The sequence below is a fragment of the Bradysia coprophila genome, unplaced genomic scaffold (assembly GCF_014529535.1).
Source record: "Bradysia coprophila strain Holo2 unplaced genomic scaffold, BU_Bcop_v1 contig_232, whole genome shotgun sequence".
Taxonomy (NCBI): Eukaryota; Metazoa; Arthropoda; class Insecta; order Diptera; family Sciaridae; genus Bradysia; species Bradysia coprophila.
The window spans coordinates 15,857,112-15,882,386 of record NW_023503493.1 but is presented as its reverse complement, the minus strand read 5'-3'; the positions used below and the strand labels follow the sequence as shown (position 1 = coordinate 15,882,386).

General features: G+C 34.8%; 1 protein-coding gene across 5 annotated transcripts in view; it reads left to right on the top strand.

The window, feature by feature from the left end:
• Positions 1 to 25,275, top strand: part of LOC119076970 — a 106,586-nt gene that overhangs the window by 69,315 nt on the left and 11,996 nt on the right. For all 5 annotated transcript variants that reach the window (XM_037184063.1, XM_037184062.1, XM_037184066.1 and 2 more), the window contains 2 exons: positions 13,733 to 13,941; positions 20,458 to 20,593. In XM_037184063.1, coding sequence (XP_037039958.1) covers positions 13,733 to 13,941; positions 20,458 to 20,593 — 345 coding nt within the window. The remainder of the gene's footprint in view (positions 1 to 13,732; positions 13,942 to 20,457; positions 20,594 to 25,275) is intronic.

The window sequence follows — 25,275 nt, the reverse complement described above, 5'->3', positions numbered from 1 at the left end:
TTCGATCGAATATTTTTTTATTAGAAATCTTGACGATCGGAGAATTCAATCAGTTGGCTGAATTTATAAACTTTCACGTTCAGTAGTCATAATAAAAGTGTCGGCATAGTCAGTATTAAAATTTCGGGACATTTCTTTTCAAAAATAAAAAAATGTGATGGAAAATTGTGTAATGAGGTAGTGACCAGTTTCTGCGTAATTCACGCCGTAAGTATGCCTAAAATTTGAATTTTAAGTGAACGATTCGATGAAAAAGTGAACCGAAATAGTTATTTCAACGCTTCCTTGTATGAAAATGACGCTGTGTTAGAAAAACCTCCGCACTTTCCATTTTGAATTTCGCCCGCACTTACGGCGTGAATTGAGTAGCAGCTAATAAAAGAATTTTTGTTTAAAGTGGTTCAAGTTAATTTCGAAAAGTCTGCAACAGTTTCACCAACTTGACAAAATTTAGTGGAATGTGTAAGTGTGTATGTGTCTCAAATGTATATTACACAGAGTTTACTTTTGCTTCACGATTTCGTCTACGTAATTCCCGTCTATCCCACTATTATATCATAGTAGGCGATAACAAGGGATTTAATGGTGACCAACACGACCGGATTTAAAATTATCATCTGAATGTTTCACCTATTCATTGGCGGCGGAATTTGATTGAAAGCAGATGAAATGAAGTAACAGATTTGTTAGATACTTTCCGGCTGAGAAAAAGTAAAGATAAACTAACTTTTTCCCTTGACTGTAAAGTCAATGGTCTTATGTCAGATAATGAATCGTGAAGTTAAGTACGATTACTACGAAGGGTTTATGCATATTATGTGGTATTATGTCCTAATCTATGTTTGAAATCTATTTAGATAATAGAGTGTTGGAGTTAAAATAAAAGAATGTTTCAACAGTCAAGGGACCTGACCCACCCAAATGGTGGGAATTAGTGTATGAAAATTGAGACGATATTAACGAAAGTCTTACGAAGTGCCTTAGAGACTCAGTAACTATTTCATATCTACCTTTTCATGATTTCCAGAATCATTTATACGAAAACCTAGTAAACTCTTGATGAAGTGATACGGGAAATTGCTTTGATTACATGAATTTTTATTTACAGTTCAGCTAATAAATCTGAAAATTGGTTGTTTTCGTTATTTGTACGCCATATGCTACAAGATATCTAACCCTGACCAATATGCATGCTGACTATCTCTATGTATATACACGAGAGTACAACACATATTTCATATTTATGTTAGAATATTTATGTCGAATAGTGTAAACAACGGCTGTGTTTTACATACTTCACTATATTTGCATATACACACAAAAAAAAACCGAATGTGACTCTGTAAGCATATTGGATTTTCCCATCAAACAAAAACGTAGAAAAAACTTTCATTGATACAACCCATAAAATGACTCAATTTTAAATAAATATGATTCCGTGATCCCATGTCACATGCGGTAACGGGAAGAAAAAAAATTTGTGATATCAGAAACCAAATACACCTTCTCATGACAGATTATTTATTATAATTTGTTTGTTTGGTGTATATCGTTAATACTGTTTACATAATAAAATGCTCAACCATTTCAATGCCACACGTTGCTCTTTTATTCAGAAAAAGGAATATGTTTGTATGCTATAAACACAGCAAATACTGAAAAAGACAAACACACAATGTGTTCAGATGTCTAGACGCGTGCGGCTAAGATATATTATATCGAACCGGCTGCACAAAAAACGGCAGGTGCACATCATTTAATCGTAAATGTTTGGAAAAGTGTTAAGAGATTTATGGGCGATTGCATTATCATAATGATGGATAAATAATGAAAAATATTGAAAGCGAACAAAGAGTTTAGTTCTATGAAGAAAATGTTTAGTTCTGCTAGACTCGTTAAGAGTTTCGATACAAAAAAATTCACTTAAAATATAACTGTGCAAATTTGTTTAACCACCAATGCTGGGCGATTGGTGTCGATCACGTTAAGCGTCTCTTTCGCCACGTTTAGCTCGTTCATCTGTAACGAAACGGTTGCATTTAGCAAACAAAACGGTAACACATTAACCGGCGACCAATACCTGTATGCTTGGGCTTCTTGCAATGGAAGTCACGATCATTAAGCTCTCCACCACTTCGGCCTCGATCTCTGCTGTCTATCGGCGGTTCAGAGTTCGACGACTGGATGGCATTTCGGCGTGTTTTTGGTTTTCCGGATGTTTGTACTTTGAAGTGAGCTCATTTACGGCCTCCCAAATTTCGTCCCTTATTTTCATGCTTCGATTTAGTTCCTGACGTTCCTGACGCTTCACCGATCTTTTCCATTTTTCGTTTTGTTAGACATGTTTCTTTACTGTATTTACACCTCCAGCATCAAGTTTTTCTTCTTCTTTTAAACGATAATAAGTTAATCTAGTCGTGGTCTAGTCTAGTCTGTATATCGAATAAGCTGTAAGTGAGACGGAAATATTAAACCGAGCTAAGGATTGTACACCTTCTATGTAAATCTCAGAAAATCCTCGAAGCTGAGGATTCGATACAAAAAAAATCACTTAAAATATAACTGTGGAAACTTTCCTTCTATCTTCCGAAGCATGCACTGCTAACAATGACTAAGAATGTGCAGGAATGAATACCAGCTGCAGAATATACAGCATGCGGCTAAAAATACAGACAAACTAAATTCAGTGCTCAGTCCAAAAATGTTCTGTGCAAACGTTGTCGCAAAATGGAGTCCCACTCCCACCGACATAATTTTCTCGGTTATGATCTGTCTGTTATCCACTCCACCAAAAATACCACAATATGGATTGAGCGCTGGCTAATCCTGCTTTATTTTAGCAAAGTGAATGTTAAAACCATTAATGTAAAAGATTTTGTTTAAATATAATAAGATACTTCAAGCAGGAGAAGTAGTAGATTTAGTTATTATGACACGATACCGTTGGATGCTATTCTCTTTGTGGCTTTTGACCCCACAAGTCAATTTCAACTAGAACTAAAATATCACCTAAATCAAATGAAATTTTCTGATCAGCTGAATGTCAGGTCAATGGTCAAGGCTCTGGTTCTTCAATATAATTTTTCGATTAATTGGTATGTCTCATTGTGCCTTTTCTTTAAATTTTATCAATGTGTCTAGGCTAACTCAATTACAACTCTTAAGCGATTAGTTCGGTGTTATACATCCAAATACATGAACGCAGCACGATATTAGGAATTGCTTTTCATAAGAAAAAATCTTTTCATGATATTTTTCCATATATTTATTGCCATCCTTTAATGAAATAAAGCAATCGATCAATTTACTTTTGTGGTTGAATTGACATGAATAGTAAAATGTGACGAAAAACCTTTCTTCTTCTTCATCTTTTTCTCATAATCGGTTAAGTCTACGCCGGAAAGAAAAGTATATACACAACACAATGATGATGGAAGTCATTGACACGTTTTTTTTATTATTTATCTGATAGTGTGTTGTCATCATCTTTAAAAGATGACAGAATTTGATAAATCCTCTTTTCCTCAATGAAGAAATATATTGAGTGAACGAAGGCTACCTGACACATAATGGATTAGCTCACACGTTTTTTTCTTCTTCTTTCAATGGAACTCTGGGATAACAAAAATTTAAAAAGTTCGCTTTACACTTTCAACTTTTTGTAGATTGAGTTAACACTACGACGTAAATGATTGTCGTCATGCATGTTCGATCTTTTAACCGTAATTTTGTAATTTTATTTTATTTCTGGTCTAAATCAATTCGAGTTTAACTGACCTCAAGCGTGAGCCAGCATCCATCATCTAAGCTCATACACACCCATAGCACTGTAAACACTTTTCTTCCGATCTTAAACCAATTTCGAAAGATTTCCTGGTAGTTGATAAATATAGTCGCAACAACACAACCAATTGTATATCACTTCTTACTCAGTTCTAAAATTCTTTAGCGTCTTATATTACTTACAAATAATACGACCGCAACAGCTAATTTACTTTCAAATGGAAATTTTCCCCTTTAATCTGTTCAAACAAACGCAGTTTATGCACAGCACAGCATAAATCCTGAATTTTAATTATATTAACTCATCCTCACAATTTTTCACTTTAATCTCATTACTGCACCGTCTAATACGATGATAGACGCAAACAAAGCCAGCTATGTGTACTAGGTATAGTATATAGTATGGCAAACACAAAAATGTGCATCTCCTCAGTTTTATTTTGAACACACAACAAAAAGTCTTTCAACTTCACTCATCTCATCCACAATATTCCTCCTCCAAACAAATTTTCTTTGGCGTCAGCAAAATTTCTTGAATTCTTCTATGTTCAACATCAAAAATTCTACCTCAAAGTCTATGCACAGTAGAAAGCATGCAGTGTGTACACACACAAATAGAAGAATTACCGATGGATAGACTTAGAATGTAATACCGAGGTTTTTTTTTTTTGATTCTATACGTCTTCTTCTTCCATACTCTCATCTGGTACTTCTAAAAGTTACACCATTTTATTTTATATTCTGCACCATATAACATATAAGAACACAAATGATTCATCCATTCCATATATTATATGCACTTGGTGTGGCATTTTACATTTTAAGATTTTAGGTCGGGAATGGATGGCAAATGCTTGGCTTCAATATATGAGAGGGAAAGGTTGCATAAAGAAAATCTAAGTTTTAGCTATTTTGAACTTCTCAAGTGAAAAGCAAACAAAGTTAGTTTGTATAAAGTGTATCATGCATGCTGATATTTATGCATGCGATGGTTGAAATTTGAAAATAAATTGAGTTGGAAGTTTTGATTTGAGAGTAAATAAAAGTCTTTGTAAGGTTTATTCTTTCTTCTTCTTCTTCTTTTTTAAGTTAGAACCAGGAAAATGGATGGATGAAGTTGAGTTGTTGGTTTTTATTTTATATAACATATAAATTCAGAAGCTTTTCGGGTCTAGTAAGACATTATAATTGAAATGAGACTATATTTCGCATACCAGGCAGTTTTCTTATGAAAATTATAATGGAAAAGTTATGTCGAGAGTTGGTGTTCTCTTTGGCTACTTCAATTAAAACAATTTACAATCCCTACTACTACAGCTCTTGAATAGAGTTTTTATCGTTAGCAAAGTGTACTCAACATTTTACGAGAAAAATTGGTTTCAAGAAATACCTGCGGGCAGGTAACTTTCAACGAAATTATTTTCAATAACGAAAACTTTCGACGAAATTGAACGGTTGAAGTCTTTCGGAACTCAATCATTTTTTAGTTGTACGATGTATAGCTATTGCCATTCGGACCACTAAGCACTAGCTCATCTCTAAACCAAAATATCCAAGCAAGAACTTAAATAGTGATTGCCTTTACCGATCTCGGCAGGCCAAATCATGTAAATTAACGCAATATTGTTGCATTTCGCCAATAAACCTCACCGCATTTAGATCAATGCGATAGGATATCTCACGACAATGTCTCTAAGGTAAGATATTACTAAACTGAGGACAATTGTATTAGCAAATTGCTAATAGCAATAGTGCGTTAATTTACATGCTCTGACATAGAGGTGCTATTTACCCAAGTCAGTAAATGCAATGTCTAAATTTAAGAGCGAATACAGCAATTGTTTTATGTTACGTTACGTTACAAATGTCAAAGTTCTCGATCCATCTCTCTCTTTTACCTACGTTTGTTAAGATTGTGAAAAGTTCGCGAGTGAATGTTGACGAATAATTGCTGTACGTGCTCTAAGTGTATATAATTTATTGCTATAAAAGACAACGCTAAGCACATCTTGAATTATGAGTAACCCAAAAGGTTCTGTAATAGGATTTGGTAATAATTTGACGTCGTAAGTAAAAAAGCATTCAATTCGTTAAGTACGGAAAATCATACATCAAATACACCAAAGAACTTACAATTTTCCATCTATACATGTATTCAGTTGTACGTATCTGTAAAAATATTTTGGAATTTTTCCTCTATGTTCTTCCCGCAACCCTAACCGGAAAATAGCATGCTATCGAGCTCCGATGATTTTGTTCACCATTTTCAACCGAAAAACCGTTTTGTATTGTTTCGTTGTTTGAGCCTCTTTCATTTTAGATTCCTATTCGGAGGGGAGCTTTTTGTTATACTTACACGTTCTGTATATAGTAAATAAAGATGTATACGATTGTAGTCCATTTAGAAGATTTGTGTTTCAATTTATACTAACTGCACATGTTGTTTTGTTGTTGTTCTGTTCTTTGTCAACGTAAAGTGTATGCTTGGGATTTCAAAAAATGTGAATTTATTTAGCCTTTTTCCATTTGAACCACAGACCATGGCTTCTCTTTTACTTCCGAGATTTGTTATTGTTTGTACGTAATATATGTGAATGAAACGTATTACGCTTTCTGAAGGCATGCAACTGATATAGATGTAGGCTTCACTTTGTAGAACATCGGTTTAATAAGAACATTTCGTTTGTCGAGGAATTTCTTCAGACGTTTCTGTCACGAGCGCTCCTGTATAATGTTCAGTCATACATAGATTTCTTCGAGTACGTTTCAAATGTCATCCACGTTAAAAAGCTCGTTAAAAAAGTAGGCACAGATTTAATATTTTTGATGGTTCCACAAGACTATAGTTTCAGGCAGACTGCTCAACTTTTACTTAAGAGTCATATCGCTAAGACTTCAGGCGATTGGGGAACAAGCGGTCTCCGATTTTAATGAGTGATAGCTCGTTGGCTCAATTTTAGGAAACACGTATCTTTCACTTTTTCTTTAAAAAAAAAAAATTTCTGTCAAAAGCTCTCAAAAGTAAAGACATGTCAGAGGGTACCGAAAACAGTTTTTCGGCAATAACTCAAGAAAAAATTATTTAAAATTGTTGTAATGTTGTATAAATGTCGGCTTTGGAAAGACCTACAGGTAGAGTATACGCACTGCTTGGTGCGAGTACATCCACGAGAGTTTTGACTAAAAATACAGTGAATGTTCGGAGAGTCCGGATTCTCTGCAGCTTCGTTGTTCCACGGAACTGAGTATGGGGTGTTGTAGATGTCCTCACCCACTATCGTTGCACATATAAATGAAATGAAATGAAATGAAATGTTTGCTATCGCTAACACTTTATTTTACTAAAATCCTCGGAGAAAAATTTAATGATTTTACTAACTTTGGCAATTGGAACCAAATGTAAACTCAACAATTTTCGAAACATTTTCCTATTCAAAAATCTTATCTGGGAACATTTCAAACCCCACACCCGATAGTCAGATTTGGTGAAATTTCTACCGACTTAAAATGGAACGAAATGCAACATGTGTCGGACGTTTTACATTGTTGATGTATTACTGCCGTAATTTGCATAAGGGACTTAGTGAAGTTATCGTCCCATTTAAATTACACGTAGCGATGACATCACTAAGTCCCTTATGCAAATTACGGCAGATTAGACCCTCGAATTGGCAATAAGAAACATAACATTGAAAAGAATACCAAGAAAACTGCTTAGGTAAAAAAACGTCATCACCAATTCGATTAACATCTAAATTGGATCGGTAGGTCGTAGGTCTAACGATGTCTGACATTTTTCATGTTATCGTTCCCATTTGGCTGTACTGCTCAGACTCAGACTCAGACTTCACATCTTGAGCTGGGGACCAGGCCCTGGTCCCAGTCAGGCTCTCTTAGAACTGTAAGGGAAAAGCATATCGCGTTTTCCTGTTACTCTTCGGCCATTCAAGCTGTCCAGATACTGTCCTGGTTGTCTCTCGAGAATTCCCCAGGCCAGTCTATGTATGTTACAGAGGTAACTAACAACAACTGCCGCCGCTCGGTCTAACAGTCAGACTAGCTACAAATGTCATCTTTCATCTAGTCAATATAGTCAGTCGAATTACCTCTATGGTCAGTGCACTTACTACACACTTAGCTACCCGCCATCCTCACGTTCCTTCCTTATCGCTGTCTGTTTCAATCTGCGCGGTCTGGTGACGTTCTTCCCGCATTTTCAATTAACCTCTGCACATTTCAACAAGCGCTCATCTCCGTGTCAACAAGCAATCATAAAATTGATGAAAAACCGGTTTTTTGCACTCGTCAGGGTGGGCAATGCCTACCTTTGCCCGTTAGTAGCTGCGGGCCTGTCTTTCCCACAAATCTCTCCAACTTTCGCGCACGTAAAAGAAAACATCCTTCGCACACACATAGGCACATCAGCCCAGCCCGAACAGGCACTTTTCTTTTCCATCGTTCGTGACGTATTTTCGTGTCGTTGAGGTTTTCATCTGTACCGCTGGCGCATGACGTTCAGTGACCATAAAATCCACAGCCAAATTTTATTTTTGGTGACAAATCAAACGGATCGACGCTTTTTGGTAATGCCACATTGCTAGCTGCATCCAAAGTCATCGAAAAATTCAGCCGCTGTCTCGTTTGTCTTGTATGCGTCATTCGCGTTCTCGATCGACATTCCATTCCACATAACGCCGCCGGCACTCTTCCCGAATTGCATCCAACTACTATCCTGGCTAGGCATAGTATCCAATTGCAACAGAGTGACAAAATGCGAACACTGACAACGAACGTAGATTTACACAACACACCGATCTAACAACTTTCGCGTCTCCCAAAAGCAGAAATCTTTACTCCGGAACACTTCACGACACTTTTCAGTCGAACATTATTATTACAGCAACAAAACGAAACAAACATCCGAAAAAAATTAAACACAAACGGACCACAGAAAAAAACACGAAATCTAATGCACGAAAATATTTTATCGTGAGCGGAAATTGAGACACGACCTTATAGGAATGTTTTTCATTGTTTTCGTTTTATTAATCTATCGAATAGTACAACTCGTTCGTTTTGTGATTAATTTTCAAAATAAGAGTGTCCTTACATATACAAATTTTAGTTCTATGTCATCCAAAGTGATCGATTAAAGATTACGATTTTTGCTTGACGTGACGCTTGCAAATTTGGTAGGGGAGTCCACTTATAAATCACCAGTTTTACGTCAACTTATAATTTAAAACAAAAATCACAAACTCTCTAATGACTTGAGAGATTATCTTCTTTAAATGAATATATGTCGCCATAAAAGGAAATTTTATTTGTAATAAAAAAATATTATTTTCACGCGCATACAACATATTTACTTATATGATCGTTTTCCATAGCACACATCATCCCCCAATATGCATATCCCAATTTATGACAGCATATTCTACAACTTATTGAACGGCGAAAATTTTCTTTACAAAAAAATGTAGCGTAAAACCATAAATGAAAAAAGAGCTAAGAAAAACGTTTCTTTTTATCTATCCTGACTTTATTGAAATTTCCTCTTTTTTTCATTTAAAGAAGTGATTTACAATATGATATCTCATCCCAACGAGAAACGTGCGACTGTTGCCTATAATGGTGTGGCGCGTCGATAGAATAAAGCTAAAGCTCAAACACACATAACAACCAAACAAAATGTTGTAGGATGAAGGAACGATATTAAAATATTTATTGAAAAATCTTCAAAAAAAATATATTGTAAATTAACTTCATTCCACCAGCGAAAGGAAAACGAAAGGAAATTGCTTCGATCTTCAGCGTACAATGGTACAAAAGAAATTTATGTTGCGTGTGGAAAGTTAATGGGGAAGAATGTTGAAGAGTTTTTTTCGTTTTTTTTTTTCTCTCTTTTACCAGCAATTATTTTTCCACTTTACCTTCAAGGAAACAGTTGCAAAATGAAAATAAAAAGAAAAAATCAATTTATTTAAAGCCGAAAATGGAATATTGTTTTTGGAATTAAAATTCTTTTTTTTTCAACAATTTTAATCTGATAATGGAAGCGACTCGTTCGAAATTCTTTTTTCCGAATCGGATTTATGAACCTAGCTGCTTATATGGAGTACTTGATGTTTTATTTTCCTTTTTTATTTGTTCTAGGAAGTCAATTTTCTTACGAATATTTAAGAGGGTCGAATAGAAATCTAAAGTTTAACGAGATACTTCAGCGGTAATCGATGTTCAAATGCCACATCTTTGGGGGTTTTTTTTTTTTGATTACAGTATGTTTCGTATGCCTTCGTTTTAACACCGATTTCATTTTTAATTAACCAAAATATTTAAGAAAATACATACTCTGAGTTCAGTAGTTTGTGTCGGAAAAAGTGGCTCAGCTCGTCAAATTTCTTGTTTCCAGAACAGGGAAGAGAAACCTATTGGACTGCGGGATGACGAGCGATCAACTCATAAGAACTGACCTCTAACTATCTCAATAATGGCATTTATTGAAAAAGAAAAGAACGAAAATCGTAGACTTGTCAAATCTCTTGGTTCTAGAATAGGGAAAATATTTGTTTCTATTATTGGGATGTGGAATAATGTCAAAATTATTGTTCTCTAAAAATTTCCAGTTTTTATCAAAAAATAACCACTACAATATACAGGCAAAGGGTGCAAAATTAAACGTAAATTCAAATCTCGGCTCAAAATATCTCCAATCATTAATGTTTATTAAAAATTGACCAGGTTCTCACCCTTCAAAATTGAGGAAGTTTCCGCGGGTCATTTAGGAAACTCCAATATCGACACCATTTTTTTTTACAAAAGAAAAAGTTGTTCCACGAAATGTCAGTAAAGGATCAAACTGATTCGTTCGAAAGAGATTTGAATTTTTAATTTTTTTCATATAAACGGAAAATCGTCGGAAAATCATTTTTTTTATTTTCAAAAAAAAAAATCAAACAATACGATGCGAGCGTAAATTCACATGCGGCCGTACTATCTCTTGAAGGCACAGGCTTAACTAGCCCTCAAAAACTAAGGAAAACCAACATTTTCCATCAGTCACTGCAATAATAAAGACATAGCCTTTGAACCGTGGCTTTTTGAAGGAGTGTGAAGGAGTGGACTATTTTTGAGACAATATTTTCTTGAATTTTCTCGATTTTCTAGAAACTTTCTTGATTTTCTCGAATTTCGTGAAATTTTTTTTTCGAGAAAATTCGCAATTTGGTGATAGCTCTAAATCAGTGTAAATGTAACGGTACGATGGTGTTCTTCTCAGTCAGTGAATGACATTATGACCATTTTGTGCAGTAGCACTGTACATTTATAGGAAGTGATAAAAACTTCATTACCGGTCGGTTAATGTCTCAGACCTGATTCGATTCTATTTTCTTTTTTAAAGAACGTTACCCATTACACAAATGTTCTAACGCACACCATTACGCCCATTTGTGAGGCAATATTTTTTTCCCATTATTCGGTGGCGAATAATGTTGATATAGACAAACAAGTGACATTTATTATCGCAGTAAAACAATGCTGAAATTTTAATCTGCGTTTACGTTCAATTTATTTTTTTGCTACAACTTTCAACACCGTCAAACGAGTGCATTACGACGTCGTATATAAAGCCCACATAAAATCCTTCAAACCTTTCGGAATTACCAACAATTTAAACGCCAATCTAGCAAAGTTTCATCCATCTGAAGTTAATCCAGATCTACAATAATAAAGTTCGCCTTCATCACTCTCTCGTCTCCACTTTATTTTATATTATGCTCTACAGAATTTTATGCACAGGATAGCTCGATTTTAAGTCCCTACGTTAAAAAATGTATTAAAAAATTCCATTTTATCTTATCAAACCTCCATCCTCTTATAGTATTTGCTGTATTGTTACAACAAAAAGTAATAAAGATGAGAGTAAAAACCAACATTTCGCAAAGCTCATTCACATAATCCGTTTCAATTTCAAGTCAAAACACATAATACGTGTTCGTACGAAACATCTCGTCAACGAGATAGTACTACATTCTACATCGAAAACCGTCTATCTACGTTATGTGTTATGTCTTTTGTATTACATATATCATTTAATCTATATATAGGAAAAACCTTGCTTGGTTGGTGAATGAGCGCGAATAGAATGGAAACTCAAATGAATTTTGATAGGATGCGCGCACCGAGATGAATTATAAAAGACGAGGTGTAAAGTGTTTGCGTGACTGAAATATTGAAGTAGCCGATAATTTGGTAAACAAGTTGGTATGCTGGTAAAAAAAATCGTCGAGTAGCTATTGTTTTCGGTTAATTACCATCGATTGGAATTAATTTTATGTCAAACAGATGAAGACAAGTCGAACAAATGGTTAAAGTTTGATCTGAAAAATAAATTAAATCCGAACTTCCGTTTGCTTTTGGGCGACAGACCCACAATGAAAAACTTCTCTTCAGCTTGACGTCTAAAGTATTCATTTTCCTTTTGCATTCGATAAGTTTTACTAACCAGTTTCACAGCTAAGACACAACACTTTAGTTTCTACTCTAAAAACTGTTCGTTTAACCGACCGAATGCAAGGAAAATAAATGCGAAATGAACATCAACTAAAGAGAAGTTTGTCTTTTGCGTCCATGCCAAGCTATACACAACGGAAGTTTGGATAATTTATTGTCTACCAGTGATGCGAAGTCTATTGAACGAAAAGTGAATTGACATTTTCTCAACAAACAAACCTTTTATTCACAATGTGGTGCAAAATAATGATATTTTAAATATTATTGTTGTGAATCTACCATGAATGGTGAAAAACGGAATATGGTTCTGTTTATTTCCTTTTCATTATTTAAATTATTATCTGAATTAATTCCGATTACTTTATTCCAAAGACCCATAAAATATTAAGTCTTCGGAACCTTACAATCGCCGAATATGGATATCGCTCCCTATCTCATCACTTTCAACATATTTTCATTTTTAATTGTGTTTGCTGCATTCATAAATTAACTCGCAACAGTATTCGTAAAACTAACAATGCGCAAAAAAGATTTTTATTATCCGAAATTTACGTTTGTCACAATTTAATAAAAAAAAAACTTTCCGAAAAAAACCCTTCAACTGCCAGCCTCTGCCTCTAAATTGTCCCGAAAAATATATTGGCACTAGCACCTACCGAAATGTATCGTCGCAGTATATATACCCAAAACTCCCTTTTATAATACATTGTGAAATTCCTCGCTACAAAGAATTTTAGTTCGCCCATATGAATAAAAATGCAATTTGGTTCCGAGTGCATGTAATATTGTATTTCAAGAGATTATCCGTCGTCGAAAAAGTCTATTGGGGATGGGTACGTTGGAATACAATTTATACACGAACAACAGTTTCGGTGAGGTATATGGAGAGAGAGAATGGAAATGTACGAAATCAGCGGTTAAATCAAACGACATTCAAAACAAGTTAAACCACCGCGTCGCGTTGCCGTTGTGCTTGAATAAACTGTGATTTATTGGCACACAAGGAGGAGTATTGTGGGAGGTATGAGTGGTTTTAGGGGTTTTATTTTGATTTTGAATTTTTTATACCGAAAATGTGCGATAATATCGGGTGCTTGTTCATTGTAAAAATTGTATAAGGGAACACTATAGTTGGACTTTTTTTTCGGTTGTGAGTTTTATGTGTTGTGTGTGGATAAAATGCATTGTGCATTTGTTGTTGTTTTTTTTGTTTGTTGCATAGTTGTACGCGTCATAAAATTTTATGAGAAATGGGTATAGAATGAGTTTAGATTAGAGATTGCGGTGCAGTTTTAAAATGCGGTATTTTCTATAAGATTTATCTTAGCTTCAGTAAAACGGTTGAGAAATATCTCGTGTTTAACTCATATTTCATATTGTCGATAACGTCACGGGCTTTTTTTAACATAGAAAATTTCTTTCTTTTTTTCCTCAGGATTTTCATTTGGCTTACGATTAACTGAAGTGCGAATACCAAATCACACAGTACGTGACAGTTCAGCCCGTTTAGAATGTCATTTTGATTTAGACGGAGAAGCACTTTACTCGGTTAAATGGTACAAAGATGGCAATGAATTCTACAGATACGTCCCTCGTGATATGCCACCCGCACAGGTGTTCATCCTACCTGGAGTTTCAGTCGATGTAAGTATTATGAAATATATTTTTTTCCAGCTTTTGTATGTAAACTTCGCTTTTTTGTTGGGGCGGGAGTGTCTTTGTCACGTCTCGCATTGTTTTTATTTTGTTTTTCGAAATTTTTTTTATCATTTTTCGTGTTGCCAAACTGGCTCTAATTTTATTTTTCGCTGTATGTCATAAATTTCATTCTTTTAATAAACGCCAACATGATTAACGGCACACCAATAGAACAAGTTATACACAGGAAGAACATGTTTCGTGTAAATTCCATAATAAATTGTTTTAATCCCGTTATAAGTGGTGGCGGTTATTATTTTTATTTATCCCTCGGGTTTTTCGCTGTTACATGGTTTTAATGTGTAGTCATCCTGGTGTTCAAATTTACTTCAAATTTCCTTCAATAATGTATCAGTTTAAAGTATGATACATGTTATGTATACGTCATCGTTCCACACTGGCAGATGAGCTTTCAAATGGAAATGTGTGGTACGACAGGGTCGAGACCGGTATTTGTTTAGGAAAATGTATGGCTGTGATTATATATTTTTGGTGACTGATTGTGTGCAACTCTTTTCGACCGACCCGCATCTGTGACTAGTGTGTACCACAAACGAGTGTTGTCGTACTTTTTTTTACCATACGTTCGGTGGAACAATGCTTCAATATTTCGGACGACCTGCTGTAGATCTTTTTTGTAATCAACTTTATTCTTGTCGATGAAAGAACAGGTCACATCTCAGTAGCGCACGCAAAGGGCACATCTGGGCCCACTCTGTTGGCTAGCCGATTTTTGTCGTTTACTTGCTCAAGTTTATTCTAAACTTTTCTGTTTCACTAATTCATTGTTCAGAGAACTCTTAACTGTCTGATTCAGTCAGTGCCAGCCTGACCATGGGAATTCGTGCCTTTTTCGAAAGGCCTTTGGCATTTTTATAGAAATTTTTTTCATTTGTGTGATTTTGTAGATTTCACAGGTCTTTTCTCTATGGGCCTTTTGGTAGCCATTCCAGCGCTGGTTTCAGTCATAAGTGATGCAATATACACTAAGGTATTTTCCATCTGTTCCCAGGGATACTTGTCCGCTGTCTCGTCTCCATGTCTTATCTCCATAGGTCTATTAATTTGCGATTGTGGTGAAACACAAACAGTTAACGCTCCAGTGAACATTTTTCATCTAGTCTTACTCGAAAGTTATCACTTCTTCGAGGTTAAGATTAGAGTTTTGGGAGGCTTTTTCAATTGAGAAGCAGGAACCCAGATCAAAGGTTATTTGTTCCCTACACCCTGACCTCACTACTTCCATCAGCGAAATTTCACTGTTTTCGATAAGAAGTCATTAAGGCTTTTGCCATCTAATGTAGGTAGATTTTCCTCTTTATACCCAAAGGTGCGATACCTAGTGTAAACAGGATATGTACACCAGTCTCAGGTGCCAGACCACAAGAACAGATAGGGTCGATGGGTCGATCGTTAAGCTTGCAGTGGTTTGTGGTCGCACCGACTACTCGGCTGATTTCCGATCTCATTAAGTTTAATGAGTTCATTACTCCAGGATTTCGACACAACCTCTTTGAGGTTTACTTTCACGAAATTGGGAACTTACGATTCCTCCAATAGATGAGTCCCAGACATAATTCCTCTAGAGCGCTAGAGAGATTGCAAAAAAAAATCTTCAGAGTTTTCATCCAAATCTTACTCGGATAACCATCGTGATACGAAAGATAAATGAAAATCGTTTCTGCCACTAGCACCGTCTATTAATTGCAATTATGTTCGATAATAATTGAACTTTTTTGAAATCATGGAAAACAATATATTATTCTCATGCTAGTACGTGTGTCAATTCGACTACGTAATTTCACCATACCGACAATTTTACCCACTCAACACAATTTCAAGAATATTTTTATTTTAACGTCTGCATAATCAAGTGTACTTCACCACGATAATCAATTCGGTGCTTCAATTTAGAATGAGAATTCGCGGAATTCTTACCGCAGTTTCTAATAGCCATAAATTGTATTGCTACCTTCCCTATGCCCATTATTACAAATAGCTGGCGTGTTATTATAGTTTTAAGTATATTATGATTTATTCGGAGGCACACATTTTTGGCTTGCATGATAAATTTTTCCATCAATAAAGTTTAAGCCATGAAACCGTACATTGTAGCAGAATTTTTTGAATGTTAAGCATTTCATTTTGGGATATTAGCCTTTCAAATTCATATAATTCGAATGTAGCGCACTTAATGGAAACGATATCCAGACTTAATGATACGATTTAGCACCTAACATTTTTACTGACGTTATGCACACTATGTGTTCAGTTTTACTAGGTTGGTCTTTGACCAGACAGTATAGAGTGATTGCAGACAATATTTTCGTATACATTTGAATACATTTTTGTTTTCAAGTGCAGTTTTTCTGTTCTTTGCTTTCGCGTCCAACCAAATTTGTGTGTAAGTGTGCACGTGGCAGCAGTGAAACCACCCTGTTCACAGTTGAAGCAAATTCAAACACAAATTTGGTTGACATTAACTGTAGTTGCATTAAGTCAGGACGACTCATAGGCCCTTAGTATTTCGCGAAATCATGGGCGCGCGTTAGCACAGCGCCCGTGACGCAAGTCCTATTACTAGAAAAAATTTCAAAAAAATTTTTTTGTCGTAGACTGCAGAACCATATATACAGCAAATATTGAAGTTCTACAATTCAAAGACAAATGACTCCAAATTACCATTAAAAAAACTAGGCGTCCGTACGAGTTCAACGAGCTATCACACGTTCTTGCAGCTTAAAATTTGGCCACGCAAAAAATCTTCCAAGAAGCCCCATTTCCATACATTTTGGTCAATTTCAGTACTTTAAACGAAATGAAAAAATCCTACGTTACTTTGTTAGTCCGTCCGTCCGTGTTTCCTATCTTCTAAAGTCTTCTTTAGATTTTGTTGAAATTTTGGGAGTAGATTCTAGTCGTCATTCTAAGAAATTCCAGAAAAAAAATGGGGGGAACCGGCCTCGTTTCGGAGCTAGGGCTCCTCGAAGTTCCCATATAGGCCCCATATAAGAACACCTTTAAGTGTGTGTGTGTGTGGATGGGTATGGTAGAACAAATTTGTTCGCTTTTGGTATTTGGTAAGCTCTGCTCGCCTCAATTTTTTTTCCTAAATTTAGTATTTTTTTTAAATTTTTCAATTTTTTTAAATTTTTCAATTTTTTTAAATTTTTCAATTTTTTTAAATTTTTCAATTTTTTTAAATTTTTCAATTTTTTTAAATTTTTCAATTTTTTTAAATTTTTCAATTTTTTTAAATTTTTAAAAATTTTGTAAATTTTTCAAATTTTTCAAATTTTTTTAAATTTTTTAAAATTTTTTAAATTTTTCAAATTTTTTTAAAATTTTCAAAAATTTTTAAATTTTTCAAATTTTTTAAAATTTTTCAAAATTTTTCAAAATTTTTTAAATTTTCCAAAAAATTTTTAAATTTTCCAAAAATTTTTAAATTTTTCAATTTTTTAAATTTTTCAAATTTTTCAAATTTTTTCAATCTACTAATTCTTCCAAAAGAACTGATATCAGTCAAAAACACTCAAAAGAGTAAAAGTGCCACTTTGTGACGCAAAATTTTTTTGGTAAAATTTTGTTTCTAGAATTTCTTTGGTCAAATTTTTGCTGTTACAGTTTTTGCGTACAAGCGCAGAATGCGTCACCTCCAGCGATATCAGTTGTTTTGGAAGTATGCACAGGGACTTGCGTCACTTTTACTCTTTTGAGTGTTTTTGACTGATATTTCTTCTACTTTAAGACTGCATTGAGACATAAAAGAGTACACGAGCCAGGGCTCATCGCTCTGTTTGCCGTTTGGAATAGCTACTGCTAGGGCACTAACAGGGCCTATCTTTCAAAAATTGATCTGCAAAATTTGCACATAAATTTCATAAAAACTGTTCCAAAATTTGCTAAGATTTTCCATTGGCGATCAAGAACGACCGAAGAAGTTTGGATGGAGTATACTCACTTGATCCCTCTTTCTACATATTAAATTCAAATATTTATAAATTCTGAATCAGTGAATCAATAAATGACAGTCAAAATGTTGGTTTCTCGATAATATATCAAATAATTACCCAAGCGTAAATAGGCATACCGTCTTTTAACCCAGTCTCGACTTCGAAATAAGCATTCACACAATTTCTGATTACTTCAGACACAATGTACACTTAACTGCATTTGAGTGTACTTTCAGTAGGAGCTACTGCTTACTACTTTAATTTAGAGGACTTTGTGTCAATGTCGAAACTAATAACGACACTATTGTCTGTTTGTTTATTTATTGATTTTGAAAGGAGAGCACTTCAGATAATTGACTCAATTTGGTTTGAATAGACCATTAACAAAGAAAATGGTCGTTGAATTCTGTCTAACCTATTGCAGTGAGATACACTGAATATGATAAAACAAGAAAACAAAGCAACATCTGGAATGTGAAAATACACTGTATACTTAATTTGCTTAATTTTTCTACGCTGAAACTCAGCATCAAGATAAACCGGACCAACTCGTTAAACATTAAAAGATTGTCCTTTTTCTCTTTTTTTATATTTATGTAATTGGTTTTGTCGTTTCTTTTTGAAACGAAAAAAAGTTAAAGAAGAAAATTAAAGACGAAAAACAATAGACGGGAATACTAGAACATTCTCGGTCCTATTCACGAAGAGTGTCTAAATTTTCAGTCACAATAAAACTTTCCCAAAGAAAAACATTTAACTTTTCAATTTTAAGTAGAAAGTCATGTATCTCCCAATCGTGCCGTTTTTCTTCTTTTAATCGTTCAATCGAGGAGGTAGTCAGACGTGATGTAGGACTGTAAAAGAGTGTAACAAAAATTATTACTGAAATTTTACACGCATTATGTGTAAATTGAACACAATCAGTGGCTACACAAAAAACTTAGTTGTACTGCGTCGCAACGCAACAGTGTAGTCTAAAAATAACTGATTTTCATGTGTACAATAGCGATTACTTAAATCGAAATAAAAATGAAAAGTCAAATTTTTCATGTGTTTAGGGACCTCGGCTTCTCCTCGGATCACTCGGATCTTATCCCTAGTTATGTAAATGAGTATTCTCCAATCAAAAGTCTTAAAAGTATTTTGTAGAATTTCTGCCTTTCTATTTTCTCAATGTGTTTCTCTCCCGTGGGGACAGAACAGAAATTTTTTCACCTGAACTGTCACTTTGTTTATGTTTATAAAAAGGTTATAATGAATTGATGTTTTTGTTTCGTGTATAAAATGGTAATTCACACCGCATACGTGGAAAAAGTTGTGTTACCCTCGGGGAAACAAAGGAAATTTCAAGCGTCGCTGGAGTTTCTTATTTTCGGCCTTGAGATAAGGAAAAACTATTTAAATGGTCAGATTCTTACTTTTCTGTTTTACGAATATTCACGTACTGTTCATCAAATAAGCTTTTTGGTTAAACAAAGAGAAAAACTGGAAGAAATGTTGACACTACTGAAGTAAAATGTTTTACATCAGATACTAGGCGATGTTTAGAATAAACGAAGTAACAGATTTTATGATTGTCGTGTGACGCGCTTCTCATTTGTAAAATTTCAAATTCAAATTCATGTGGTTATAAAATTTCTGGGCGACCCTGCAGAGTTTTCTTATCTTTCCGTTTTCTTTGTTCTTTCATTTTGCCTTACACGCGTCAATTAATTTGAAGTAATGGCTGTAGGTATGCTGTCAAAACAAATATGTACGCATTCATCATTATTTATGTAAATGTCAATATTGTCATATCTCAAGTGAATTTCTATGTTTACCTTGTAGCTCATAAAAAATCAATGAAAATCAAGATAAATTATAGGTACCATGACATGGCCATGACCGGTTTATAAAAAAAATACAAATAAACGGAATGCAGAAATTCTTTTTAAGATATGATAGGTAGAGCCGTAGGCTTATCAAAAGTATGCAAGATCTTAACTTCTCATCAGAAGCGGTCGGTAATACACCTGAGATAAATATTTCTGAAATAGCTTTTAGAGTTGGATGGAAATAAAAGGTTAATTGTTTCCCGATGAAAGATAATAGGAAATTCCAACAAGAGCGAAGTTCTGCGGGCAGAGCGGAGGGAGGACAGCGAAACATTTGATTTGGAAGTTTCTATTTTCCTTTCTTGTGAACACAACATTGTTTCAATATTGGGTTGTGTGATCAACCGATTCCAAAAATCAAAGGTGACAGTTCGGAGTAGAAAATGTCTATTTTCTCCCCTGTCAAAACAAGAGGCGAGAAAATAGATATTTTCTTCAGCGAACTGTCATCAGAAACATCTTCAAAAAAACGGCATTTTCTCATGGTCTTTTAAGTGAATGATCATAAGGTTAATCGCACCGCACACATGAACAAATAATTTCAACTTCGTGCCATTGTTTATTTAGCTTAAGCTTCAAGCTAATTTTTTTATATTCGATTCGATCACTAAATAAAAATATTTTTGTTTCAGTTACACAATTCCACAGACAGCATGGTTGTACTTCAATCGGTAAATCTTTCGACAACTGGACGCTATAGATGTGAAGTTTCTGCTGAAGCGCCATCATTTCAGACTGTTTCCGATCACGGGGACATGATTGTTGTCGGTAAGTTTAATCGCTGACTGTTCAAGTCACTACTTTATGCCAGAGAGTTTATTGCTATTTAAGGACCTTGTTAAACGCTGAAGTCACTCAAATATTTGTTCATTTTCCATCTCAAAAAGAGCGTAGACTTCTACAAAATCAACATTTTTATTGATTTAAGGCCCGTCATTGGGAAATGACAGGACAGTTTCCCGAAAATGTACGGAAAATTTTATAACAAAAATTCACCGAAAAAATTCAAAGAAACTCACCTCTGATACTTTCCATTGTATTCGGGCATAGTCTCTTTAGGTCGCCAAGGCATATTTGAACACTAAACACTTTTTACTCGATGCAAAAACAAAAAGTTTTTTTTTTGTTTTGTCGCAACAAAAACACAGAAAATATTTCGACACAACTGAGACACTCCGCTACTATAAGTACTGGAATGAATGTTTGCTGTGTTCACTTCGGCGGTAAAATATTTTCATTCAAAAAAGTGTCGGGCTTTTAAAAACAATAACGGTTGACAAAGGGTAGCGTATACATTTAATAATGCCCATCGACCATTTTTTAAAGCTTAACTAGAGCTCAGCGGACATTCTCTCAACTATGGGAGAGCATTTATTAAAAATTTAGCCTCTCGTAAGACTGCACTGAGCGTAAATAAATGTTCGTTTCTCTTTAGTAAGCTAAGAAGACTTCGGGAAGTCTAATTATGCCACCTCTTTGAATACAAATATCGGCTGAGGTCGAATACATCTCCGCTGAGCTCTAATAATTCTTCGCTGAGCTTTAACAAGCCTCCGCTGAGCTCTAATAATTCTCCGCTAGGCTTCAGGAAGTGTCCGTTAGGCCTAAGGAAGTTTCAGGAAGGCTTAATGGAGCTAATCGGCGGAGATCTGCCAAAGCTAAGTGGAGTCTTATTAAATCATAGCAACAATTATTAGGTAACAGCTGATGCTTATTGAGTGTTCGCTTAGCTTCATTGCCTTACTACTGCGTGCTAAGGTCTGACGGACTCTTACTGAAGCCTAGCGGAGAATTATTAGAGCTCATTAGAGGTTTGTCAAAGCTCAGCGGAGAATTATTAGAGCTCAGCGGAGGTTTGTTAAAGCTCAGCGGACAATTATTCGACCTCAGCCGATATTTTTATTCAAAGAGTTGGCATAATTAGACTCAGCGAAGTCTTGTTAGCTTACTAAAGAAGTGGGAGAGGTTACAATTTTAATAAATGTCTACCATCGTTGAAGGGTCGGACACTTTTTTGAATGAAAATTCTTTACCGCCGAAGTGAACACAGCAAACATTCATTCTAGTACTTATAATAGCGGAGTGTCACAATTGTGTCGAAATATTTTCTGTGTTTTTGTCGCGATAAAACAAAAAAAAACTTTTTGTTTTTTCATCGAGTAAAAAGTGTTTAGTGTTCAAATATGTTTTGGCGACCTAAAGAGACCATGACCGAATACAATAGAAAGCTTAAGAGGTGAGTTTCTTTGAATTTTTTCGGTGAATTTTTGTGATAAAATTTTCCATACATTTTCGGGAAACTGTCCTGTCATTTCCCAATGACGGGCCTTAAAAAAAAACTTGGAAAAAGTAATGACCTATTGACTATACATACTCTGTTCAGCAAATCGATGCAATTTAAAAACAAAAACAAAGAGGCAAACATAAAACTACCAAAAATACTCAAATTTCATAAAAAAATCGAAACTGTAGGCCTCTGATTTATTTTCAAAGCTTTCGCCATATATACATCCACAGCGAAGTATACATATGTATGTCTCGCCCCTGCAAAACGAACCTATCAGGGAAAAAACACCAAAAGAGAAAACATTTATTATAATAACACATGGAGCTGTTTTGCATATTTTTTCCATTTTAATATATTTTAACATTTAACATATTTTTGCCATGAAAAAAAAAAATTTAACAGACTGACTGTGGCATAGGGATGCGTATCACCCACCATAATAATAAATCGCGTCAGGAATGTGTCATTTTAAAAATATTACATTTAATATGTGACCTTCTCCGCTTCGTCTTGTGTTATATCATTTTATGCTCGTTATGCTTTAAAAAGATAAAAATTTATTTTAGTTTGTTCCACCGGTACGCCACCTTTGTTCTATTATTTTCTCTGTGACAAAACTTATTACATTCAGCCGTCAACATATTATATGGTGTATGCAGCAAATAAAAAAAAAAATTGCCAGAGAGAATTTCTATAGCTAAACAAAATCTACAATTGCACACATTACCACCATACACCATTTCGATTTAAGCCTAGCAGCTATCAAGCTAGGTAATTTTGTTATGTCTGTAAGATATGTCGAATGCATAACCACTGTAAAAGTTCCTTCCACAAAAATGTTTTATATTGTTTGAGACACCCAGAGCTACTAAATTATTGCCGACAGTTTATTATATAACATTTGAATTTGAATTTAAATGTTATGATAATAAATGTAATAGGGTAGGGTATGAGAGTTGTCATCTGCAGTCATATTTTTTCAGTAGTTTTACGTACATATATAATACGTAATAATTTGTGGAGTATAGGGGAAAAAGTCTATGTGAAAGGTACCTATGCAGACGGGTAGAGAACACCAATGATATGCAATATTGGTCTAATGTTGGAGGAAACACTTTAGGTTGAACGCCTTTTTTTCCGAGAAATTCTCGAAGCTTTTAAAACCGACACAGGCCAATTACAACGCATGTATACACTTTCAACAATGGCACTGTGCCAACGGATGAGCTTTGATTGTCATAATCATATACAATATACGTTATGCTGGCATATTCGTTAATATTGTCAGTGTTAATGTGGAGATACACACTATTCTATAGATTGTTGACAGTTGACAGCAGACCCGTTCAATAATTAATGTAGATAAGATTCAGGCAAAAGTCTACACAACATAGTGCCTGTAAATGTACATTATGTCGTATCGTATTGTGTATACCTTGCCGCTGATGACCGTCATCTCACCCTCTGTAATTGAAATGTGTAATTCACTGACATTAAGTTATGCCAACAAAATTCACCTAGTTTATTATACACACATATTTATGCACACAGTCTACAGCATGGATATCGAACTCTCATCGTCGTCGCTGTAATAAGCACATAAATGTATGTTTTGTGGTGTATCACCTAGCATCCATTATGCTGTGTAGAGGCGTTCGGTTTATTTGTAAAACATTTTTAACATGAATCGCTACTGGTTCACGTTGATGTATTTGTTTTCCAGCGATACATTCCACTTTAACAACAAGTTTGCACATGCAAATAACATGTAATTGAGGTAGTCGGTCGTCGTCCAGCAATTCGGAAAGTATAGTTACATGATTTACGGATGAATCGGAACATAAACGTCGCATTTACCAGCACGACCAGTAAAAATTTCCATAATGAAACGTAGAAAATCCGTTGCCAGTGACGAACACATCGCCTACAAATCGGAATATCGTTCGAAAAATGTAAAATAATCTTTAAATCTGCAGAAAATCCGAGATAATTGAACCAAACCCTCGAACATCATTAAACAATCATTTCAGGTTCAAGAAAATTCTTTAAACTTCGTCAAATGAAAATAAACTCAAAGAAATCCAACAAAATCCACTCGTAAGGAAATTCTTATCCAACGAATTTTAAGTTGATCTGCCCCTCATATCATTTAATAGGACTTTCTTTTCGATAATGTTCCAACAATGAAGAAACGTCTGCAAATACAATACGGGTTCATAATGCTCAAATTTTACCCTTACCAAGATGTTCACACTTAAAGTGGAAAAAGGAAAAAAAAACCCAACGAAATCCTAACAATAAAACAAACAGGAAATTAGGTAGGAAGTAAGCCAGTCCAAACGAATAATTTATAGAAATAGGTCCGGGAAATGTGTTTATGTACGTTCGAGTTAGTTGAAATAGGTTGGATACATGTAGCCGAAATGCTAGGAAAACAATCAATGTGTAATCAACCTTGAAACATTGATATTCTATGAAGTTTTCAATAGCACTTTCGTTTCACACTTCGATTGACCGTTAGCACCGAGACGGTACATAGTCGGTTAATATTCCAGAAATATTGATGTTAGAACATAGCATGACCCCATATGGTTACAATTCGTTTCTAAGTTTTTGCTAAGGTTTTGTGCAGTATTAAGTTATCGTATTACATTCGATGGATATATACGTGTAAATTGTGTGAGGGTGGTTTGGTGAGGGTGTTCTAATGAACATAACATGTCATGAGGCAAGTTATAAATATACAATCAGACTGAGATTGCCACAAGGGATGTGTGAAAATACGAGTGTGTATATTATATTGAGGTGTACAATCGGTATGGTTTCTTTACATAATTAAATTTTGTCGAATGCTAGTGTACTCAGTTGCCCTATAAGTTTCCTTCTTAAAGACAATTTCCTCGCATTAATTAGTCTTAAATTTTCCACTTTTCTTTCGCAAGTTTTAAAGTTTGCAAAATTATGATGCAATTTTCTAAATAAACAACACAAATCCAGAACATTTCTTTCGCAAAGCGATGTGAAAAATGTGTGTCAAGTCTTCTAGAAGTTCGTAGGTGGGTAGCTAGGGAAGTGCATAAAAATTACTCGGTTTGAAAAATATAACCTCTGCTCGCGTAAGTAAATTTCTTTAAGTCATTACGAGAACAATCAGTCAAGGATG